A 24,032-nucleotide genomic window follows, 5' to 3' on the forward strand; every position below is an offset into this window, starting at 1 on the left:
TGGTGGTGATGGGCAAATAAAGAGACATTATTGTTTTCCTCAGAGCTGCACACGAACAGCTGCACGGCAGGACCTGCAATAAAACGCCGTTAATTCACGCTGACAGATGGATATAATATCATTTTAAATTATTCACTGTGGACTTTGTGTTCTCTCCATCTGATGCTGACTTGTTTGGCTTTTCAAACCTGCATCAGTGGATATTTTGTAGGTTAACAGAGATTTGTTGATAGTAATTTAGCTCTTTTTAATGCTAATTACGATCATCAGGGTCAGACTGTTGCTTACAGACATGCATTGCAATTAAACGTTCAGGACTGTATTAGTTAAGTGTGTGTATGTGTGTGTGTATTTCCCTAAGGACATTAATAAAAGGCTGTCTCTGCCGGCTGATATCCGACTTCCAGACGGCTACCTGGAGAAGTTCAGTCTAAACAGCCCGATGTTTGATAAACCACTGAGCAGACGACTGCGTAGAGTCTCTCTGGTAACAAAGCTTTCTGATCTCTCTTTCTGTCCTCACTATTCACATTTCTCTCTCTCTCTCTCTCTCTCTCACACACACGTACGCGCACACACACACACACACACACACACACACACACACAGCTCCACATTATCACCATTTGTAACCATTACAGTTTTTCCTCCCTTGCTTCTCGTCCCCCATCATGATCACTCCGTCATGATTCGTTTGTCTAATTGATCCCTATCTGATCTCTTGGTCTGTCCCCACTGATTGTTTTGTCTTACCGGTCATTTGCTGGTCCATTTGCTGATCTCATTGCTTTTTATTTTCACATTTCATCCAGTCCGCCTTAATTACCCCCTGCTCTCTTTATTCTAATGATCGATCCCTGATCTAATTCTGTCCTCCTTAATCATTCCCTGATCTTCATCCTAATGATCACCACCAATCACTCAGTGATCATCCTCTGTCCTATTGGTCGCTCTGGGATCTCTCTATCTGTGTATTTGTTCACTTGCTGATCTCATTTGGATGCCATGATCTCTTTCTTTCTTTCTTTCTTTCTTTCTTTCTTTCTTTCTTTCTTTCTTTCTCTCTCTCTCTCTCTCTCTCTCTCTCTCTCTCTCTCTTTCTCTCTCTCTTTCTCTCATTCATTCATTCATCCATCCATCCATCCATCCATCATGATCATACACTGATCTTTCTACTTGTCCTCCACCTGATCACTCACTCATCTCTTTGTCTTTCCCCATCATCACTCGCTCTGTCTTTCTCCCTCATCCCTCCCTTACCTCTGTCTTTTCCCAGTCACTCATCTGTCTGCCTTTCTTCCAGGTCAATTGCTCATCTCTGTCTTTCCAATTGTTCACTTGCGCATCTCTCTCTGTCTTCCTGATTACTTGCTCATCTCTGATACACTCTGATCTCATTCTGTCCTGATTATATTTGTTCTGCTTTACTAATTTTTCCATGTGCTCACAAATCATACTGCACTGTCTTCTCCTCTGTGCCGTCCATCTCTCTCTCTCTCTCTCTCTCTCTCTATATATATATATATATATATATATATATATATATATATATATATATATATATATCTCTTTCAGTTTCCAATTCGCTAGCTCTCTGAAGCGCACTCTCTCGCTCTGTCTCTCTCTCTCTCTCTCCCCCCATCTCTCTCTCTCTCTCTCTCTCTCTCCATCTCTCTCTCTCTCTCTCTCTCTCTCTCTCTCTCTTTCTCTCTCTCTCTTTCTCTCTCTCTCTCACTTCCTCTCCCTCAGCATCTCCCTCTCCATTTTTCTCCCTCTCTCTCCCCCCTTATTCATCTGCCCCACTCTAGATCCGTCTCCGTGTCTTATGTATTCAGGGTCACAGCAGAGAACACACAGCTCCACGTTATCAGCACTTGTAACCGTTCTAAGCTGCTAGGGCACTTGCACTGATAAACGGAGAGTCTCCTTTTAAACGCAGAGCAAAAAGACATTCCGCTGACAGAAGAAAGCGTTCTGTCCGTGTTCTAATGCAAATGCCTGAATTCAATTAGAAAAAAAAAATCTATTCAGAATTCTGGTCCTCGAGCTCTTGTGGGCTGGTTGTTTTCCCTGCTCTAATACAGCGTGACACTAAATGGCCTTCTGAGAGGAGCGTAGCTCGAAAGCATAGGTTTTAGCATGTGTACTCAAACGGTGCAGACGGATTAAAGGTCCAGGAATGCACACGGTTGTCCTAGTATACATAATTGGATTAGTGGAAGTCTTCTATTAAATGATTCCCTCAGTACGAGTACTGCATCGCAAAATGTTTTAGCTTGGGAATTTTATAACGTGTGCTGATTTATGTTAATTATGTAAAATGTTTATCCGGAGTGCCACATCAGACTGATTTGTACAGGCTATTATCAGTGTACAGAAGCTTGTTACTTAATACATTCATCTGTTGACTAATTGTGCTGATGTAACGCCGTGGAAAGAGGAGTTCTGATGTACTGCCAATGTTTTTGTTTTCAGTCAGAAATTGGTTTCGGGAAGCTGGAAACCTATGTGAAACTGGATAAACTAGGAGAGGTGGGTATTTTCTTTTTTTAAACTTGAGTAAATGCTGTATTTTCTGGATTTCAGTGTTCTTTTTATTATGAATTTATTTTGTAGTAATGAAAATAGACTGTGAGCATGGAGTCTCTTCATTATCTGACTGACCACAGACGACTAGAGCCAGCTCTTATAACGCTGAAATGACTGAAGTGCCGCCGTATTTTAAACCACGCATGCTGCGCCCAAGGGAACGGGGAATTTGCTTGAAATTCTTGCCAAGGTGCCATGCAAACTAAAACGTGGCAGACTAATGATTGGTCAAATGGCGTCACCGTGGAGTGGACTTTTGACCGGAGACTGTTGTTCTTTCGGTTGCTCCCTGTTCGGAGTCGCCACAGAGGATCATTTGGTCCACGTTTCAATATAGCACAGGTTTAACACAGGATGCGTTTCCTGACACAAACTTCCCATTTAATCCTGGCTTGGGAGCAGCACTGAGAGTTAACTCTTCAGTGGCTGGGTTAGAACCCTGCCCGGGCCACGGCAATGAGAGTGCGGGATTCTGTCGCTGGACCACTGACCGGAGACTGTATCTGCACAAAAACCTTAAGCAGCGGTGACACTGATGCAGTTTCTTTTTGCTTTTCAGGGTTAATTATGCTGTACTCATCTACCTAGCACCTTACATGCATAGAACATTATAACATTTATAGTTCAAAGTTTCAGTTTATCTCAAAGGTCTTGAGTCTGAGTCTGGACTCATGGTTGTCCTCTCCAAACTTACGCCATGTTTGTGCACAGGGGCATTGTAATGCTTCAGGCTACAAAGACATTCTATCCATTCATCCATACATTTTCTGAATCTCACACAGATTCTTACACAGAAACCTAAAACGTTTCCCACAAGACTCTTTCTGGGAACGCCTCACACACCCATTCACACACACTTCCGTATCAGCCTACCATACATGTCTTTGAAGCGAGGGAGGAAACCAGATTACCTGGTGGAAACTTTTAATCCTTTTAAGGAATCATGGTGAAAATGCTAACCACTAAGCCACAATTCTGTACATTCTGTGTGCTTTCAGCATTGGGACAGCAGTTTAGGGAAGAACCACATACTGTACGTGTGATGGTCAGGTGTCCACATACTTATAGACATCTAGTTTCATGTTATTATTATTTTTTTTTTAAATAATTATTTTTTTTATTTTATTATCCAGAAAATACAGTTGTTATATTACATAAGTGTGTCTGAATATCCTGTTAGAACTCTTTATTATTATTATTATTATTATTATTATTATTATTATTATTATTAATTGCGTTTAAAGTATTTACATCCAGTGTTATATGTTAAATGGCCATTAACTGCTTTTTTCAGGGCACATATGCTACGGTGTATAAAGGTCGCAGTAAACTAACCGATAACCTCGTGGCTCTCAAGGAGATCCGTCTGGAACATGAGGAAGGAGCTCCCTGCACTGCCATCAGAGAGGGTGAGTCAGTACCTAGCATCAGAACCAGGACATAGACTACTTACAGCACCACTTGCCTCTCAGGCGTTCCACTTGAATGGATTTATAACCGTGGGTAATCACTGATGTGGTGAAAGTTACTGTGGGAGGGTGTGTGTTTAGCATAGGAACTTATAGATATATATATATATATATATATATATATATATATATATATATATAGATATAGATATAGATATATAGATATATAGATATATATAGATATATATATATATATATATATATATAGATATATATATATAGATATATATATATATAGATATATATAGATAGATATAGATAGATAGATAGATAGATAGATAGATAGATAGATAGATAGATATATAGAAGATATACTTCTGTAATAATTGTGTATATATACATTAATACAAAGTGTTGTGTACATCCCAGACTATTAGCTTAATTCATTTCTTAATGGGTAATTTTCTCTCTCTCTCTCTCTCTCTCTCTCACACACACTAGTTTCCCTGTTAAAGGATCTCAAACACGCCAACATTGTGACTCTGCATGACATCATCCACACCCAGAAGTCTCTGACGCTGGTGTTTGAATACCTTGTGAGTCACGCATGCAAAATACAGAACTGAAGACATCCACTACTATTGTCCACAAACACACACAAATGGACATTGACACATATCTGGCAGATCTGTTCATTAATTTAAGCAATGATTTTTTCCAAGACGACAGAAGTAAAGGTTAATCCTTTCCAGTCAGTGATGTGAGCGGGTTTCTGGAACCCGATACGTCTTCCCCAGTGACCCGGTTCTGGGGTCGGAGCAGGACCTTGACGAATGCATGTGCATGGTGTAGAAAGAGGAGGAATTACGAGAGTCTGTCTGGCTTTTAGAATCCATTGTACAAATCCTGGCATTGTGATCATGCAAAATGACAAATAAATGTTTTTCTTGCCTTTTAAAAGGAAGAGTTGGAAGCTTTAGCTGAGCTATTTCATTATTACAGGCAGTAAAACAGGTCTTTCCTTATGCCACCATTTTCCAATATTCAAGTTAGCTTTCTTTCCCTTTCATCGGCCCATTTTTCCTTTCCTTTAATTCAAAAAGACAGGACACAGTTGGTGCTGGGATTTGACCCACAGTCCTTCCAGTGCAGTCCAGTCGGTGGCCAACTTGATGAAGCTCCTGTTTCAGTTGTTTTCAGTCATACAAGCAGGTTGCTGTCTATTTGACAGTGAAGTGACCCATAAACCAGAAACTGATCGATTTGAAATCAAAATCTGGCTGTTTACTATATTAACGCTAGTAAATTTTGACAAAAGGGGCATAAATGAAAGATTTTCTATAGCTCTGTGCAAGATAAGCCAGACTTTTTATGGTAACATCGAAACCAACGATGATTGGCTCTCGTTGACGATGGGCGTCATCTCATTGCATAAAACCAGATACTATTTTGTTGAGCGTGACACTCTGCCAAGTTAATATTTTACACAGCAGGCCGTGTATACTCATGGCTTCTTTGATTTGATCAACCTTCCAATCAGTAGCTCAGAGCATCCAACGCTTACACTATATTGCCAAAAGTTTTGGGACACCCCTCCAAATGATTGAATTCAGGTGTTGTTTTTCAGGGGTTGGGCTCGACCCCTTAGCTCCAGTGAAAGGAACTTCTAATGCCAAGACATTTTGGACAATTTCATGCTCCCAGCTTTGTGGGAACAGTTTGGGGATGACCCCTTCCTGTTCCAACATGACTGCACACCAGTGCACAAAGCAAGGTCCATAAAGACATGGATGAGTGAGTTTGGTGTGGAGGAACTTGACTGACCTGGTCCTAACCTCAACCCCATAGAGTGGAGACTGTGAGCCAGGCTTTCTTGTCCAACATCAGTGCCTGACCTCACAAGTGCGCTTCTAGAGGAATGGTCAGAAATTCCCATAAACACACTCCTAAACCTTGTGGAAAGCCTTCCCAGAAGGGGTTGAGGCTGTTATAGCTGCAAAGAGTGGGCCAACTCCATATCACACTTGTGCATGTAAAGGCAGATGTCCCAAAACTTTTGACAATACAGGCTATGTTTATAGCAGTGGGAGAGAAGAGCAGCATGATTGTATGGGGTTTAAATTCCTGTCCTTTGGTTAGTAGGGCAGAAACTCCAGAAACTGACTAAGCTCCACTGCTGTGCTCATTGTTATGTCTGACTGCCTGGTGTTTCCTGAGTCTCCTTCTCCTTTCCATTCTAACTGTGTTAATTTGTGCCGTTCAGGATAAAGATCTGAAACAGTATCTGGATGACTGCGGGAACTGCATCCACATGCACAACGTGAAGGTGAGAGCTACTGCAGTGCTCCATTTTACAGCAGCTCTGCTTTTCACTCATCACACACATCCCGTGCAAGTGTGTAAACAGGCCCTCACGTCTGAGAGTAACGTCAAACTTTTGCCTCTAGAGCTGATTCTACATTTCACTCATGTAACCTCTGATGCGCTGTGTAAATGCTGTTTTTGTTTTTGTGTAGCTCTTCTTGTTCCAGCTTTTGCGAGGACTGAGCTACTGTCACAGACGCAAAGTCCTCCATCGAGACCTCAAACCCCAGAATCTCCTCATCAATGACCGTGGGGAGCTCAAACTGGCTGACTTCGGTATGTACACACACCTACACACACACCCACACACAGTCAGAGAATGACATCATCCACACTCAAACAAATTAACAGTGTTTTTAACATGGGCTATTGAACTGCAGTGCATTAAATCAGGTCCACTCAGATGTCCACTCAGACCACTGAGGGCCTCCACGTCTGCAGGTTCTTTGCTTTAGTGTTCTCACTATTGAGAAACACAGCGACCGTTCATTTTCTGAAGCCAGGATTTCAGAGACGTTTGCTCAATTCTATGTAAATTAAGTATGACTTGGCAAAGCAACACATCCAAATGGCTTCAGTGAATTCAAACCAAAAGTTAAAGGATAAAAATTCAAGGGTTTTACTTACAAAATAATATTAAGCAGATTTTAAACAAATGGTGACGTGTATACATTTTTACAGTACATATGTGTATACGTTTGTACATTTAAGGTATACACTTACAAGGGACGCTACTATATTTGTTAATAGATAAAGCACTGGTCAGACCAAATGCAAATATACACCGATCAGGCATAACATTATAACCTAAAACAGCCCTGACCCGAGGCATGGACTCCACTAGATCCCTGAAGGTGTGCTATGGTATCTGGCACCAAGATGTTAGCAGCAGATCCTTTAAGTCCTGTAAATTGCAGGATACCTTTGATCAATACTGACCACTGCAGCCCGGGAACACCCCACAAGAGCTGCGGTTTTGGAGATGCTCTGATCCAGCCATCACAATCTGGCCCTTTGTCAAACTCGCTCAAATCCTTACGCTTGTCCATTTTTCCTGCTTCTAACATCAACTTTGAGGACAAAATGTTCACTTGCTGCCTAATATATCCCACCCACTAACATGATGAGGAGATCGTCAGTCTTATTCACGGCACCTGTCAGTGGTCATAATGTTATGCCTGATCGGTGTCATTCATTTAACTTGACGGAATAACCAAAACTGTAAAATTGGGATCTGTTCGAAGGTCTGGCTCGAGCCAAGTCGATTCCCACCAAAACGTACTCGAATGAAGTGGTGACTCTGTGGTATCGCCCACCGGACATCCTATTGGGCAGCACGGATTACTCCACCCAGATCGACATGTGGTCAGTCCCAGTCTGTTTATTCATTTTTCTTATCCGTGCGCTGGAGAAATAAGCAGCAACATTTTCGGTGGCTCTTTATTTTTTTTGTTGCAGGGGCGTCGGCTGTATCTTCTACGAGATGGCTACGGGTCGGCCGCTGTTCCCAGGATCCACGGTGGAGGAGGAGCTGCACTTTATCTTCAAACTGCTAGGTACTGTGCTTCTCCACCTCTCACTCTGCATCATTTTTGGCAATAAATCAGACAGCTTCTACTCAATCTTCTACCTCTCGAGTGTCTGTTTGCAGTATTTATAACTCTTCCTGCTGCTTCTCTCAGGGACACCTACAGAAGAAACCTGGCCTGGAATAACCTCCAATGAAGAATTCATCTCTTACAACTACCCCCGTTACCGTGCCGACTGCCTCCACAACCACACCCCTCGGTATAAAAGAGATTCTGTAGCTTGCCCTTCAATAGCCTTAATATTGAGGGGTTTTTTTCGGGGGTAATAATTTCCAAAAATCCAGTCTAAGCACTGAGCTAAGCAGTTTTAACAGTTCACCAAAAAGTCAGCCAGAGATTTTCACCTTAGCTAGACGATGTTTGATTTTTCCTCTTCTCATTTTGTACTGTCGCTACAGGACTATGGATCATAATCGAAGTCTGACAAACCCGCACCTACATAGTGCAGTTTTTACATAAATTAATTACTTTAACATTTATTTGAGTCTAGTCTCTTGATGATTGAATATCTTTCTCAAGCAAACTCTGGCTAGGAAGACAAGGCAAGTTATGGCTATCATCATTCCAACACAGGAACAATTATAAGTTAAAATGTCACTTCGATACAGTCAAAAGCAGGAGCTTTCATACGGAAAGAAATCTCTTATAATTGGCTTCAAATCTGATCGAGTTAGATGTTTCTGCAAGTCTTGCAGTGATGCTGGGGAACAGTATCTAAAAGCCCTCTTGCCCAATTTGGTTCTGACTGAGAAACGATGTGATTAGTTTTTCTGCCTTACACTTCTGCTTTCAGTCATTAGGAGTCAGGACAAAATTTGACGCACAGCGAGTGGCATTTCAAAAAGCTCCAAGGCTGGATCCTCAGCTCCAGTTCCTGTTTAGGTACTTCTGGTTTCCGTATGCCGAGTTCACACTGCACGACTGACTAGTTTTGCAAAATCGAGGCAAATCGGAGCTCATGCACGCAAGTGACAGTCGCACAGTGTGAATGAGTAAAAACTCGATCTGAGCGAGTCGCCGATGAGACTCAAAGTGGTGCAGCGTGAAAGGAGCTCTGACTGAAACGTACCTCAGGGATGACCTACAGCCAATGAGAGCGCGAGATACAGGGCAGAGGGCAGTTCGCGGAGGAGTTATAGACCACAATATGAGCAAGCACGACTTCGGTTGGAGCAAAATATTACAGTTTAATAAGAGTATATAGGTTTTTATCAGAAAAAAATGTCTTAAATATAGTTATATCAGAATAAATAAGTAATAAATAACTTTTTGCATGGTACCATTTCCAGTCTCGCACTAGAACTTTATTTCCTTATTATTTCTCACGTATGTTCGGTTGTGAAACGCAGTTTGCGGACCAGACAGAGTTGTCTGCGATTCTTCCGGTTGTGAAGTGCAATGAGAAACCTCCTGTTGCCGATCCATCGTACAGTGTGAACACAGCAGAGACTGAATGCTACCCTAGATAGTCGTGCAGTGTGAAAACAACCATGATCCGATGACATTGAAAATTGTGCAGTGTGAACTCGGCATTAGTTCCCTTTTATCCCCAAAATCATGGCAGTAGGTGCCTTGTGCCGGATTGTTGTCCCTTCCTCCTGAGGGTGTATTCCCACCTCGTGTATATATACCGGGAAACATTTACGTTCCAATGCTACACTGAAAAAAAAACCCATTTTAAACAGCATGATGCATCATTTTGAATCATTTCCACATTTCTGGTTTGTCTTCAGACTTTGGGAGGCGGAGTCTGTGGTGGTGCTAAATTATGCTGAGGTCCTTCATGTAGTTACACATAACATTCAGCTACATGGTCAAATTTGTTCATGTTTATAGATGACCATAAGTCCTCATCATATCATTAACCACATGGGTGAAGAACTGGATGTGGTTCAGGATGGGTTTATGGAAAGGATGTTAAGCGAGTTAGACTCTCATTAGTTTTTAGCTATTTATAGCTCCGAAGCAAACGTCAGACAGTGAACGTGTCTTGGCCTGTTGGACTGTGCTTAGGGTTAGTTTTAAGCTTTAAATTTGATTTACCTCCTGACTGTTCCATTAAATGTCAAACCACACAACCATGCCTGTTCTGATCTCTGTATCTGTTGCTCTTTCTCTCTATTTTCCAGGCTGGACAATGATGGCGTGGACCTGCTGTCCAAACTGCTGCAGGTACAGCACCTTGCAAAGTGAAAATAGTGACGTCTCTAAAAATGAAAGATGTTTTCTAAAGGCTAGTTAACATCATGAACTCAAAAAAAAAATCTAGTTATTCAGGCTCCTGTTTGTGAGTAAACTTTTGATATGGTGTGTGTTTGGCTGCTAAAGCAATACAATGCTGTTTGATAAAGACCAGCATGAAACACCAGGCTTATCTGTGTGTTTCTTTTATGATAACTTTCTCTTTGATTTACAGCCCAGTGTGTGTATTTAATGATATCCCATAAGTTAGTCACCATGTTTTTATAGTCTACTGTGTACACCAGGGGTGTCCAGTCTTATCCAGAAAGGGCCGGTGTGGGTGCAGGTTTTCATTCCAACCAAGCACAAGCTACACCTGATTCCAACTGGCTAATCGACTGATCTTGGCTTTCAGTAGACTCAGGTGTGGCTTCTGCTCAGTTGGAATGAAAACCTGCACCCACACCATCCCTTTGCGGATAAGATTGGACACCCCTGGTGTACACTGATAGTTTTACATTATTTATATTCTGTATGGCAGTCAGTGCAGTTATATTTGCATGTTTGTGTTTTTTTTGTTACTGCAATGGCGTTCCAGTTTGAAGGAAAGAAGCGCATATCTGCAGAGGAAGCGATGAGACACTCGTACTTCCACTGTCTGGGAGAGAGAGTTCTCACACTGCCTGACAGTAAGTGCACGCACACACACACACACACACACACAATATATATATATTACCATGTGTTCATAAATTGTCCATGAAAGTTCTCATTCTTTTACTGTACATTTTTTATATTTATCTGTATTTGTCTATGGACACACACACACACACTTATTACTATTACTAGGGTGAAACATAGGGGTATGTCCCACTTCCAACTCTGACTGATGTGTACAAAGCACACATCTCTTTCAGTGGCATAAAGCCATAAATGCGTCCTTTAGTTGAACCGACACAAAAAGGCCACACCACCTTCAGCACAAAGAAAAAGAGAATTACAGAAACGCACACTGCCACAGAAAGGATGATGCTTGTGATTTGTTGTAAGACCAGTGAAGATGTCAGTGTGTAAATGCATAAGTGTATAAGTTCACTGTCCACACCACCATCACGGAGTCTGCCAAGAGGCCACACCTCCTTTACTGTGACATCACAAAGGCCACACCTCCTTCACTGAGTCTGCCGAGATGGGCCACACCTACTTTACTGTGACATCACAAAGGCCACACCACCTTCACTGAGTCTGCCAACAGAGGCTACACCTCCTTTACTATGAGACAAAGACCAGACCTCCTTCACTGAGAATGACATCACACTTCCTTCACTGGGTGACATCACAAAATCCAGACCCACTGATAATGACTACACAGAAGCCATGCCTCCTGCACTGATTGACATCACCAAGGCCACACCTCCTACACTGAGAGTAACATCACAAAGGCCACACCTCCTTCACTGAGTGGCAGCAAAAAGGCCACACTTCCTTTAGTTGGACTGACACACTGCCACAGAAATTATGATGCTTGTTATTTGTTGTAAGACCAGTGAAGTTCACTGTCTCTCTCTCTCTCTCTCTCTCTCTCTCCCTCTCTCTCTCTCTTTCTCTCTCTTTTCTCACTTTCAGCTACATCGATATTTGCACTTCAAGACATTCAGCTGGAGAAGGAGACGACCATGAGGACAAGCTCGATGTCCGACTCCGGTACAGAAACTCTATTACTTTTCATCACTTTAACATGATGATGATGAAGTACAGTTGTTTAGACGACATGTGCTTTGAATAATTTGTGTGTAAATCACGATTTTCTGTTCAGCACTGCGGACCTCCTCATGTCTGAGCGATGAGCTGGAGTGAAATTCCTGACCCGAGAGCCTCTGCAGTCTGATTTCCATAATGATGAATAATGCGTATAATCACGATGTAGTGAGGTCCAGCGTAGCAGCTGCTCATTCCACACGCTGTCACTCAGACTCATTATCTTACTTAATCCATCACCCGTCTCCATCCTACTCTCACTCACTCTTTCTCCTCAAACTTATTTTCTTTCTTTCTTATTTCTCTCTCTCTCACACGGTGTTATCAGTGATGGTGCTCTAACTCTAACCTCTTATGATTCTAGTTTTGCTTTAAAACAACACGCTGCTGATGGAGTTGCATCATCAGACGCCCGCTGTGAATCTTTTTATTCTGTCCATCTATGCGTTCATTTCTTCAGGGTTAACTACTCTCTCGCTCTCGCTCACTAACTCTCACACACACACACATTCTCTGTTTTTAGTTCTGTTTGTCACTTTCTGTAGCTTTTCCTTTGTTTAGCAGCCTCCTTTATAGCTCTTTCTCGCACCCTGCATTTTCACTCTCTCTCTCTCTCTCTCTCTGGTTCTCTCCCTCCCTCTCTCTCTCTCTCTTTCTCTCTGGTTCTCTCCCTCTCTCTCTCTCTGGTTCTCTCTCACTGTGTCCCCACTTTTTTTATGTTCTGTCTCTCTCTCTCTCTCTCTCTCTCACTATATATATATATATATATGTATATGCATATGTTCTCTCTCCGTCTCTCATTTTTCTAGCCATTCTGTCCATCTCTCTCTCCCTCCCTCTCTCTCTCTCTTTTCTGTGTTCTCTCTCTATTCCTTTCTGTATATGGTCTCTCTCCATCTCTCATTTTTCTAACATTCTCTCTCTCTCTCTCTCTCTCTCACTCTGTCCCTCTTTCATTCTGTGTCTGTGCCTATCTATCCCTTTTTTTTCTCTCTTTATTCATCTCTATAGATGTTCTCTCTCTGTTTCATTCTCTCTCTCCCTCTCTCTCCCTCTGTCAGTCATTTTATGCCTCTCTCTCTTTGTCACCCCCCCCCTTTCCAGGACTCCTTCACCGCTGTCTGTTCCTGCACACTTCTCCTTTTCTCCTCCCTCTCTCCACTCCCACCTACATGTACAGTCATTAGAGAGATGTGTATAAAGCTGCTGTTTTAGGATGAGATCAGAGGGTGTGATGAATCTTTGGAAGTCTTGTAAACCCTAGCTTGTAAATTAGTCACCTACATTATGCCATGTACAGTATATACACGACGCTAGGATTAGCCCAAGCCCTGGACGTTGGCTTGTGAGCTGCACTTTCGAGCCATGTTGGTATTACACATGTAAATGCGTTTTATAATCGGGTGTGTAAGTGTGTGTGTGAGTTGTTGAGTGCAGCTCACTTTAAGTGGTCAAGCTATTAAACAGGCTCTTCAGTCTATAGCTGCTAACTCGAGAGCCTCAATTTCCCTTTAATGTCATCAGAGCCAGCAGAAAAGGCAACAGTTCACTGTGGTGTGTTATTGTAATTCAGCACACACACACACGTGTTAAATGCCATTGTGGCTGCTGCTGAGCTCTCGGAGCCCTGATCCTGCTGTCACATATCTCCAGATGCTTCCAGAATGCTGTCTGGGAGTGAGAGGGTGTGTGTGTGAGCGTGCACATGTGCACCCCCCAGCCCCTCAAACACACACACACACACACTTGTGCGGGCGCTTGTGCGGTTCATTGGCTCGTTAGTGTGAGTGACAGCCGCACAGGCTCAGGAGGGCAGAGGGCTTTTACTAATGTGCTCTTTCCAGCTGAAGATGCACAGCTCTTTTTGTGAAATGGAGGAAAAAGGAAGGAGGGACTCCACTTCCTGTTTAAAGCCCACTTCCATCACTGTGTGTTTGAGAGTAAAGATACAGCCAGAATGTCTCTTTCCTTAAACACACTTGGTGATAGTTCCTATAGCAAGTCATTCCCATAGACATTTATTTTTTAAACAAACATCCTAATAGTGAAACTGCTTTATTACCCATGTAACAGAGAAGAAAAACATTGATACCTGATTTCCCTTTATTACTGAACTTCATGTGTTTAAATAATTCAGGGCTAAATGCAGAAAATGACAGCAGGGTTTATGTCGAGTAATCAGCAATGAGGCTGGTGCGTGACATTTTCCTCAGACTCTATGATTTTGTTATGATAAAATGAGAAGTGCTCTTGGGAGAAGTTTTAATCTGACCCTGGGGATAACCGTGAGCACTATATGAACCGTAGAACACCGCTGGAGCCACTTCACATTATAAGGGTTTTGTGCGGATCGGAAAAATCTGGAAAAGAATCATTTTTGTGCAGAAATGTTCTACATGCTTTAAAAAAACGTACCTACCTTCACAAAACTAATAAACTAGTTAATTTATTTATTTATTTATTTATTTATTGGTTGCTGGAAAGATTAGTTACTTCCCGGCTGTTGAAACGTATTTATTTATTCATTTATTTTTCTTTAACTATGGCATGTTCACCATTTTTGGTGTGTTAGTTTGTCTTATTCCAGATGTGTAGATAATGATAGAGCTTTAGCTAGTGCATTATATACTAATAAAAAACATCTGTGTATTTGATGATGCAAACCCCAGAGATACAGAAGGTTAAAAAATTGGAACATTAGTAGATGAATGAATACGTGATTAAGAGAAGGACCGGTGACTTTGTGATGGAACATTACTCACGATTATATTTTACTTTATATGTTCAGTTTTCTAGTTACAGTGGAACCTCGGCATACGAGCGACCTTCCTTATGAATTTTTCACCTTAAGAATAGAAATTCTGCAAGAAATTTGCAACAGCATACAAAGCATTTTCGGCATAAGACCGAACCGAACCCGTTCAAAACTTATTTTTTTCAGTCAGTGAAAGGTCTTAACCCACGATACCGACGTTGCCTTCACCGTGCATTCAAAAGCTAGGTGATTTTTTTTTTTGTTGACAGATTGGTGGTGTGGGTGCTCTGATATATTTTTAGCCCAAGCTTGGTGGCACGACTTCCTGTGAGGAGCATGGACATGGAATGCTTGGCTTGGGTCAGTTCTTTGTAAGCAGCCATACAGTTTACATACGCTTCATATTGGGAATATTTTTTGGGAGGCTGGAACGGATTCTTATGGGAAAAATTCGTTTCACAATACAAACTTTTGCCTCCAGAACTAATTAAATTAGGTTCCATTGTATAGTATTCTCTAATCACCATCTGAGCTCTGCTTTTAACTTGAAGGTCAGGAATCCAAAAAGTTACACAGCTAAAAGTAGATTTGGGATTTATTTCTCTATTTATTTAGCTTTTGAACAAGTCAATATTGCGAGGCAGCGTTACACAACGTTGCTCTGAATGAAGTTTATGTACCGCAGGTGAGGATCTGCGTGTAGGACTGCATGTGTCTGTGCAAACTTTTAGTTCACAGTGTGAACTTTTCTCCATGTTGCTCCTCTCGTGCTCCTTTACTGATGGTTTGATGTGCAGACTGTGTCGCGTATCATCATCATCATCATCATCATCCTGCCTGTCTAATATCTCTCTCTCTCTCTCTCTCTCTCAGTGAACAGCATATCTCAGCGGCAGAGTCTGCTCTTCTGATCGGCTGGAGGCGCGACTATGCCAAAAGAAAGAAGAAAGGATGAGGAACGGAGAGATGTTTCAGTGTGCGATTACGATGAAGGGATCCCTGTTTGTCTGTTTTCTTTTCCTCACTTCTCTGAATCATTGCTGTCATGTGTCATTTGTTTTTAGGAGGACAAAAAAAAGGGGGGTTGGGGTTACTAGATGTTTACATGGGAAGATGAGAATCATGTTTGTTTGTGTTTTTTTGTATTTATAGCGTTTGTGTCCTGATAATGCACTCTGTTTGCATGTACCTATAAGCCATGTTCCCTTCCCGCTCACTTTCAATCGTATGACAAAACAAAAAACACGGAGCGACTGCACGTCAGGTCGAATTGGACTTCACTGTAAGTGATTTATTGGTTTTTTTTTTGTAGTTTATTTTGAATCCGTTACCAGAACCACTAATGATGAAGCGAACGGTTAATAATAATAATATCCTTGGCTTCAGAACTGACTGTTGAACAGTATTGAATACTGTTATGCATTCAAGCCTTTGTTTTAGTCTTCCTCCTCAGCGTTCTCAATCTGCCCCTCACACACACTCACGCATCACACACACACACACACACACACACACACACACACACACACTGACTACAAAACCATGGCATGATTTTACCAAAGATTTCTCCCTCCTTGAAATCATTTGAGCTTCCACTTTCCCCAGATGCCCCCCCAAGCCTCTCTGTAGTTTTGCCCTCTGCTACTTTGTCTTACTTGTTGTTTTTCCCCTGAAATGAGAACCGAAACGTTTGTTCACGTTTATCGGCGAGGCAGAATCCAATCCTGAGCAGTTTACAGGTTTCTCGTGGAGCCTCAGATGTGGCTTTCTGAAACATCTCAGTCCTGACATTTCAGCTCGCAGCCTTCACAGTAGGGACACAGCTTCTTTTAAAGAAAATTGGCCATTATATACAGAATTATTCCTTGTTAAAGGTGCAGTTTGTTATGTTTGAGTTCAATCCACTAACCAAGAAAACTCCTCTGCAAGGTTTCCAGTGGATTCAGAAATCACTCTGTTTACATTTTCCCAGTGTGGAGATTTGCCCCGCCCCCTCTGCTGGAATAGAGCTGTTTAGCCATGCCCCTTTTATGAGCCTTACTTAATTTCTTAGTCTGTAATCTAGAATACCAATGAACTGTGTAGAACCTAATAATACAGTGTTTCCTATTACACAGGATTAAAGGAGGAACCCTTTTCCTATGAGTGTAGTTTCCTCAGAGAGGGTGGAGCCTGACATCCACTCTACACTAATGAGAGGCTCTAAATATGACAAACTGCTGCTTTAAACTTCAGTCCATGTCGTGTAGAAGATGATGATGATTTACAAGACACTCGAAATTGTAGGACAAAACCATTGTAGGTGAAAATGAACAGAAAGCCAGTGCCTCCCTACTGGAAAGGGGTGTGTGTGTGTGTGTGTGTGTGTGTGTGTGTGTGTGTGTGTGTGTGTGTGGAGTCCAGCTCTGCCGCTGAAGCATCAGTGTGTTACAGCGAGTGTGTACTGTGGTGCGGAGCTCAGGACCTGAACCTTTTTATTCAATAGTATAGAAAGGTGTGTGTTTGTGAACAGAACACACAACACCGATGGGTCTGAAGGTGATGGTTGAGTTGTTTATTATTATTAATGTTATTATTATTATTATTATTATTATTAATGTTAAGTGTTCTCAGAGCTTTAGTTCGTCATTCCCTTTCACCTGTGAAGATTATTTTGTGTATCTTTGTGTGTGTGGTTTAGATGACCGGTGTGTGAGACGTGGTGGAAGTCTGTGGTACAGTGTAAATAAGATAAGAGCAGAGGACAGTGCAATGAGAAGTGGATTTTTAGAGCAACATGGTTATAGTTATCTATTATTATTATTATTATTATTCTAATAATTATTATTACTATGTGTTCATATATTTTTTTAAACAAAGAATATATGGTAAGTGCAGTAGTTCTAGCTGGCGTATCTTGTTATAGTTTGGCTACTTTTCCCTAACGTGGAACAAAATGAATGCCTCTCTTCCATTTCAGCGTGGTGGGGAAGAGCTGGAGCGGGTGGAACCTCCTCGCACGTTGCAATAAGTGATCCAGAGCGCAATAACCCATTCGTTTTCTCTCCAAATTCACCTTTTTTTTTCTTTTTTTTTTGTTAAACATGTCTGATAAAACAGAAGTGCACGTTTATCATGCTCATGCTCGCTCCGTCTCCTCTGGCTGTGACTCTAAACAGAGCCCCCGCTCCCTGTTCCCTACCAACACCAAGTGCTTTTATTGTATTCTATAAGTACTAGGGTTCATTGCTGGGATAAGAACCCACTGCAGAGCAATGTGTGTGTGTGTGTGTGTGTGTGTGTGTGTCTTCACTCGATAGTGCGCTAGTCAGAGTTCTGTTGTGTTCAGATATCCATGAAGCTGGATATAAAATTATTTTTTAAGTTTCCTCCTATATGGAGGTGTTAATCCCACAATGCATTGCAGTACCCTGGTGTCTAAATACCTAAATCTAGGGATTAAACACAGCTGTGATGCATGCTGTAGTGTGTAGGGGATAGGGAGGATATTACACATGCTGTAAGATTGCAGGAGAGGAAATAGTTGCAAGACTCCTGAATTAGTGCACTAAGTACTGTGTGTGTGTGTGTGTGTGTGTGTGTGTGATGTCCGATATTTGGTTCCTCTCGGTCTCGTCTCATTCTTTTAACTCTCCCTGCTTGCTGTCTATTGTGTGTCCCCCTTCACTGCTCTGTCTCTCTCTCTCCCTCTCTCTCTCTCTCCCTCTCTCTCTCCCTCTCCCTCCCTCCCTCTCCCTCCCTCTTCTTCCCCCTCCCTCTTCTTCCCTCCCCCTCTCTCCCTCCCTCTCTCCCTCCCTCCCTCTCTCTCCCTCCTTCCCTCCCCCTCCCTCTTTCCCTCCCTCCCTCTCTCTCCCTCTCCCTCCCTCTCTCTCCCTCCCTCCCTCTCTCTCCCTCCCTCTCTCTCTCTCTCTCTCTCTCTCTCTCTCTCTCTCTCTCTCTCTCTCCCTCTCTCTCCCTCTCTCTCTCTCTCTCTCTCTCTCTGGTTCTGAGTGTGTTTATAACGTCCCCGCCGTACACACCGGTGTGATCTGAGCCAACAACACACTCAGTGTGACGTTCTTTTAATGTTCCTTTTTTTTCTTTTTTACACGTGGACCGTTTTCGGGGTCGTGTTTTCACGCTGAAACGTGATCAGTATTACTCTCTTTGTTTTTGTTTTTATTTACTATTCAGTATGGATTAAAGAGCCCAGGTTCTGCTCCCGTTTAACATGGAGCTGTTTTAGAAAAGTCTCTCTGTATGTGTTTCTTCGTGTGTGTGTGTGTGTGTGTGTGTGTGTGTGTGTGTGTGTGTGTGTGTGTGTTCGGGGGTGAAGGTGGGGACCTGTTACACACCCCGCTGATGAGAAAGCAATACCCGCTCTACGTCTCTCATTCAGCTCCGAGAAAGATTTATGCACTCAGTAATTTCACAAATCTGATGCCATGGATGTGTAAACATCATGGACAAACATCATGAACACACACACACACACACACCTGAAGATGTTCTGACACACAGACTCTGTGTTCTCGCTCTTGCAATAGTTTGCATGTTTTCACCAAAATCTCTGCAAACTTGGACCGACCCTCCTCTCTCCCTTCGGTGTGGGAGACCACGCACACTTCCGGGACATTTTCTCCGAACCCTGCCGCCCATGCCGAAGCGGGAAGTTCAAAGACTCGGACGCAGGACACACAGACTGGAACGCGTTTTCGTGCAGGAGGACGGGAAAATAAAATGTGAATTCTGTTTTTCAGGCAATACAATCATTAGCCCAAACTCGATGCTTGTTCCTTTTTTTTTATGTATTTATTTATTAACTTCTGTATGACTTCCTCACTGCAGGTTTAGGATTTCCGGATGTGAATGTAAATGTCTGGTCACTTCTACACGCTTTGATTTGTACAGAACGCTGCTGTATGGTCAGTGTTTCCTCGCCGACGTTCACATCACCACATCCATTTTCATTTCCCTCAGACTAGGACGTTCGGTTTGTATCTCCAACCCATCGTTTAATCCTGTTTCACGATGTCACACACAAAAACTTGATGAATTTATGCCTGAAGCTGAAAATCAGTGCCCAGAAAAAATTCTTCCACCTCACGTCAAAATGTCATCTGCCAAGCTCCGCCCACTTGCCATCATCATCACCACCACCATCACATAACAGCTATGTAAAGCTAGATCTGTGAAGGCTTTCTCCGAGTCGACTGTGTCCTAGATCATACAGGGTAACGCTCGGAGGAAGTCTGCCCTCTTCCACATACCTGACGCCCCCAATACTGACTAAAGTCACTGCGATCGATCGACACGGCGGCAGAAGCACATCCTCTGGCTGCTCCATTCCTGATCTCTAGTGACTCTTAATATTGAGAAGATCCCAAAATTCTGCACTTTATTACAATCTAATCTTTTTTTTAAATCATTTTGTCTTTTAGGAATGGAGCGTATTTTATATCTAAATGACCTGCATGTAGAAAAAGTGCAAAAAGGTGAAAGAAGAAAACACGGGTATTAAAAAGAAGAGGTTAGTGGCAGTTATACAATAGAATTCAATTCAGTTTTATCTGTATAGCGCTTTTAACCATGAACAGCGTCTCGAAGCAGCTTCACAGAACGTAAGAAACGGGAAACGCGGTGCAAAAAGTCCTAGATGTTGGACAAAATCATCCCTAGTGAGCGAGCCTGAGGCGACTGGTGAGGAAAAACCCCTTAGATGGTATGAGGAAGAAACCTGAAGAGGAACCAGACTCCAAATGGAGTTTGTTAACGTTTTAAAAGACTAAATTTAACTGAATTATTAACTTTTTATCGTCGATATCTTAACTAATATTTGGCCATGTGAAACTTTTAACACTGCTGGAAATCCACACGTCTGTTTTGTAGGGGGTACAAACTTTTGCACTCAATTAAGTGATCAACAATCAACAATTTGAATCCATTAGTTCTTAGAGATATGATTATAGGAAACTAGTTATGCTTCACGTATCTATCTCTATCTATCTATCTATCTATCTATCTATCTATCTATCTATCTATCTTTATGCTTCACATATCTATCTTTTTCTCTCTCTCTTTATGCTTCACATTATCTATCTATCTATCTATCTATCTATCTATCTATCTATCTATCTATCTATCTATCTATCTTTTTCTCTCTCTATGCTTCACATTATCTATCTATCTATCTATCTATCTATCTATCTATCTATCTATCTATCTATCTATCTATCTATCTCTCTCTTTATGCTTCACATATCTATCTATCTTTTTCTCTCTCTTTATGCTTCACATTATCTATCTATCTATCTATCTATCTATCTATCTATCTATCTATCTATCTATCTATCTATCTATCTATCTATCTATCTATCTATCTATCTTTTTCTCTCTCTCTTTATGCTTCACATTATCTATCTATCTATCTATCTATCTATCTATCTATCTATCTATCTATCTATCTATCTATCTATCTATCTATCTATCTATCTATCTATCTATCTATCTTTTTCTCTCTATGCTTCACATTATCTATCTATCTATCTATCTATCTATCTATCTATCTATCTATCTATCTATCTATCTATCTATCTTTTTCTCTCTATGCTTCACATTATCTATCTATCTATCTATCTATCTATCTATCTATCTATCTATCTATCTATCTATCTATCTATCTATCTATCTATCTATCTTTTTCTCTCTCTTTATGCTTCACATTATCTATCTATCTATCTATCTATCTATCTATCTATCTATCTATCTATCTATCTATCTATCTATCTTTTTCTTTATGCTTCACATTTCTGTCACTCTCTGTCTGTATTTATTGTGTGTCTTAATAGACCGAAAAAACATCTATCTGTCTTTTTCTCTCTCTTTTTCTTTTTCTATCTATCTATCTCTCTTTTTCTCTTTATGCTTCACATTATCTATCTATCTATCTATCTATCTATCTATCTATCTATCTATCTATCTATCTATCTATCTTGTTCTCTCTCTTTTTCTTTATGCTTCACATCTCTCTCTCTCTCTCTCTCTCTCTCTCTCTCTCTAATTGGAAACTATTTATGCTTCACATTTCTGAACAAACTCTCCATTATTCCTCAACTCACAACGGAAATTCTTCCAAGCATGACTTTTTAAAGATTTTTCTAATATTTCTATTTTCTAAATCTCCAGAGGCAACACACACACACACACACACATCGCCTTCCACACATCCCGTCTTTAATTCCACCTCATCGTCATTCATCCCGCATCTAAAAGTAAGTCTGCCTCTCTGTTCAGGAGGGTGTAATAACCTGCTCTGTGTTTATTGCTATAAGATTATAAGTCATTGCTCAGATAATGAGTTATAACTCTTTGCGCCTTGGTGTGTTTTTCGTGCAGCTGCTTGGTTTGTCCACTGCCTTTTGCTTATCCTCTCGGTCAATACCAAAGTGATATGAGACCTTGCATGGGTTGGTTTTTGAAATCTTCCAAGATAACCAAACTGCTGATTGTTTGTGTTTCTATTTTGTTACTCTGGTTTCTCTACGACAACACTGTTTGCTGTTCCGGTGAAACCACGAAGCCGCAGATATATTGAAGAGATATCTTTGATCAATGTTGTACATTTTATGTTTATTCACTGTATCAAAAATATAGAAATATATAAATATATATAGTTAAATAAAAGTACATTCTTTTCTGAGGATTATAAGGTTCCTTACACTTACAGCACCATCTGCACCAATTCATTCGGAGTCATGAACCTTTTATTGATAGTAGTTCCATAATTTCCATAAAGTTTCCAATCGACTCGTGTCAAATGTGACATTTATTCTCTGATAATGGAGCGTAGTGAGTGCTGTGAGGTCACAAAATGGGCTCAATGACTTTAAACCAATCATGACTGATATGCAAATTAGTATAAGGTGATGTTCTAGCAGTAACCTTTCCATAATAGCATTGTAGTCTGGTTTTTAACTCGTAAAACTCACCATTTTAATGAAGAAGTCAAGTGCAATTAATATATATATGTATATGTACATATACACACCAATCAGGCATAACATTATGAACAGTGTCAGGTGAAGTGAATAACACTGATGATCTCATCATGGCACCTGTTAGTGGGTGAGATACATTAGGCAGCAAGTGAACATTTTGTCCTCAAAGTTGATGTTAGAAGCAGGAAAAATGGGCAAGTGTAAGGATTTGAGCGAGTCTGATGAAGAGCCAAATTGATGGCTAGACCACTGGATCAGAGCATCTCCAAAACTGCAGCTCTTGTGGGGTGTTCCCGGTCTGCAGTGGTCAGTATTTATCAAAAGTGGTCCAAGGAAGGAACAGTGGTGAACCGGCGACAGGGTCATGGGTGGCCAAGGCTCATTGATGCACATGGGGAGCGAAGGCTGGCCCGTGTGAGCCGATCCAACAGACGAGCTACTGTTGCTCAAATTGCTGAAGAAGTTAATGCTGGTTCTGATAGAAAGGTGTCAGAATACACAGTGTTTGTGTATGGGGCTGCATAGCCTCAGACCAGTCAGGGTGCCCATGCTGACCCCTGTGCACCTATACAAATGTGTGTGTAATTCAGGGGCAGTGTTAACATACACAACTCACATTTAAAATTGTGTGTTATATATTCTAAGTATTCACTCTGTCTGTGTTTTAATAGACCGACAAAACATCCTCTATCTATCTATCTATCTATCTATCTATCTATCTATCTATCTATCTATCTATCTATCTATCTATCTATCTATCTATCTATCTATCTATCTATCCATCTATCTATCTATATACACTATACTATACTATACACCTCACCATGTGCTTATTGAACATTCCATTCCAGATTTATTCCCTCATTATTACTCTTATAATAAACTCCACTCTTCTGTGAAGGCTTTCCACTAGATGTTTATTCAGCTACAAGAGCATTGGTTTCCAGTTTAACCCAAAGGTGGGGTTGAGTGAGAGTCAGGGCTCTGAGCCGGACACTCGAGTTCTTCACCTGTAAGTCTTCACGGACACCATCATGTCATCTTTTCGTCATGCAGGAACAGGTTTGGGCCTCCTGGTTCCAGTGAAGGGAAATTGTAATGCTACAGCGTACATTCTATACAATTTTGGTTCTCCACCTTTGTGGCAAGGTTATGTTATGGGTGTGATGGTCAGATGTCATCTATCTATCTATCTATCTATCTATCTATCTATCTATCTATCTATCTATCTATCTATCTATCTATCTATCTATCTATCTATCTATCTCTATCTGTCTCACTCTATGTTTTTCTGTCTCTCTCTCTTCCCCCACCTCACCTCTCTCTCTCTCTCTCTCTCTCTCTCTCTCTCTATCTGTCTGTCTGTCTCACTCTCTTTTTCTCTCTCTCTCTAATTGTTATCTCACAATCA

At 41.3% G+C, this 24,032-nt stretch overlaps 1 protein-coding gene across 2 annotated transcripts in view; it reads left to right on the forward strand.

Annotated features, from left to right (window-relative positions):
- Positions 1–16,174, forward strand: part of cdk16 (cyclin dependent kinase 16) — a 37,808-nt gene extending 21,634 nt beyond the window's left edge. For both annotated transcript variants that reach the window (XM_058390133.1, XM_058390131.1), the window contains 13 exons: positions 362–487; positions 2,476–2,532; positions 3,884–3,998; positions 4,500–4,594; positions 6,262–6,324; positions 6,515–6,638; positions 7,607–7,727; positions 7,821–7,918; positions 8,045–8,150; positions 10,081–10,123; positions 10,731–10,821; positions 11,759–11,836; positions 15,519–16,174. In XM_058390133.1, coding sequence (XP_058246116.1) covers positions 362–487; positions 2,476–2,532; positions 3,884–3,998; positions 4,500–4,594; positions 6,262–6,324; positions 6,515–6,638; positions 7,607–7,727; positions 7,821–7,918; positions 8,045–8,150; positions 10,081–10,123; positions 10,731–10,821; positions 11,759–11,836; positions 15,519–15,556 — 1,155 coding nt within the window. In that variant the 3' untranslated portion in view covers positions 15,557–16,174. The remainder of the gene's footprint in view (positions 1–361; positions 488–2,475; positions 2,533–3,883; positions 3,999–4,499; positions 4,595–6,261; positions 6,325–6,514; positions 6,639–7,606; positions 7,728–7,820; positions 7,919–8,044; positions 8,151–10,080; positions 10,124–10,730; positions 10,822–11,758; positions 11,837–15,518) is intronic.
- The last annotated feature ends 7,858 nt before the right edge of the window (positions 16,175–24,032 follow it).

Source organism: Hemibagrus wyckioides, linkage group LG05 (genome assembly GCF_019097595.1).
Source record: "Hemibagrus wyckioides isolate EC202008001 linkage group LG05, SWU_Hwy_1.0, whole genome shotgun sequence".
In the NCBI taxonomy this organism is placed as follows: Eukaryota; Metazoa; Chordata; class Actinopteri; order Siluriformes; family Bagridae; genus Hemibagrus; species Hemibagrus wyckioides.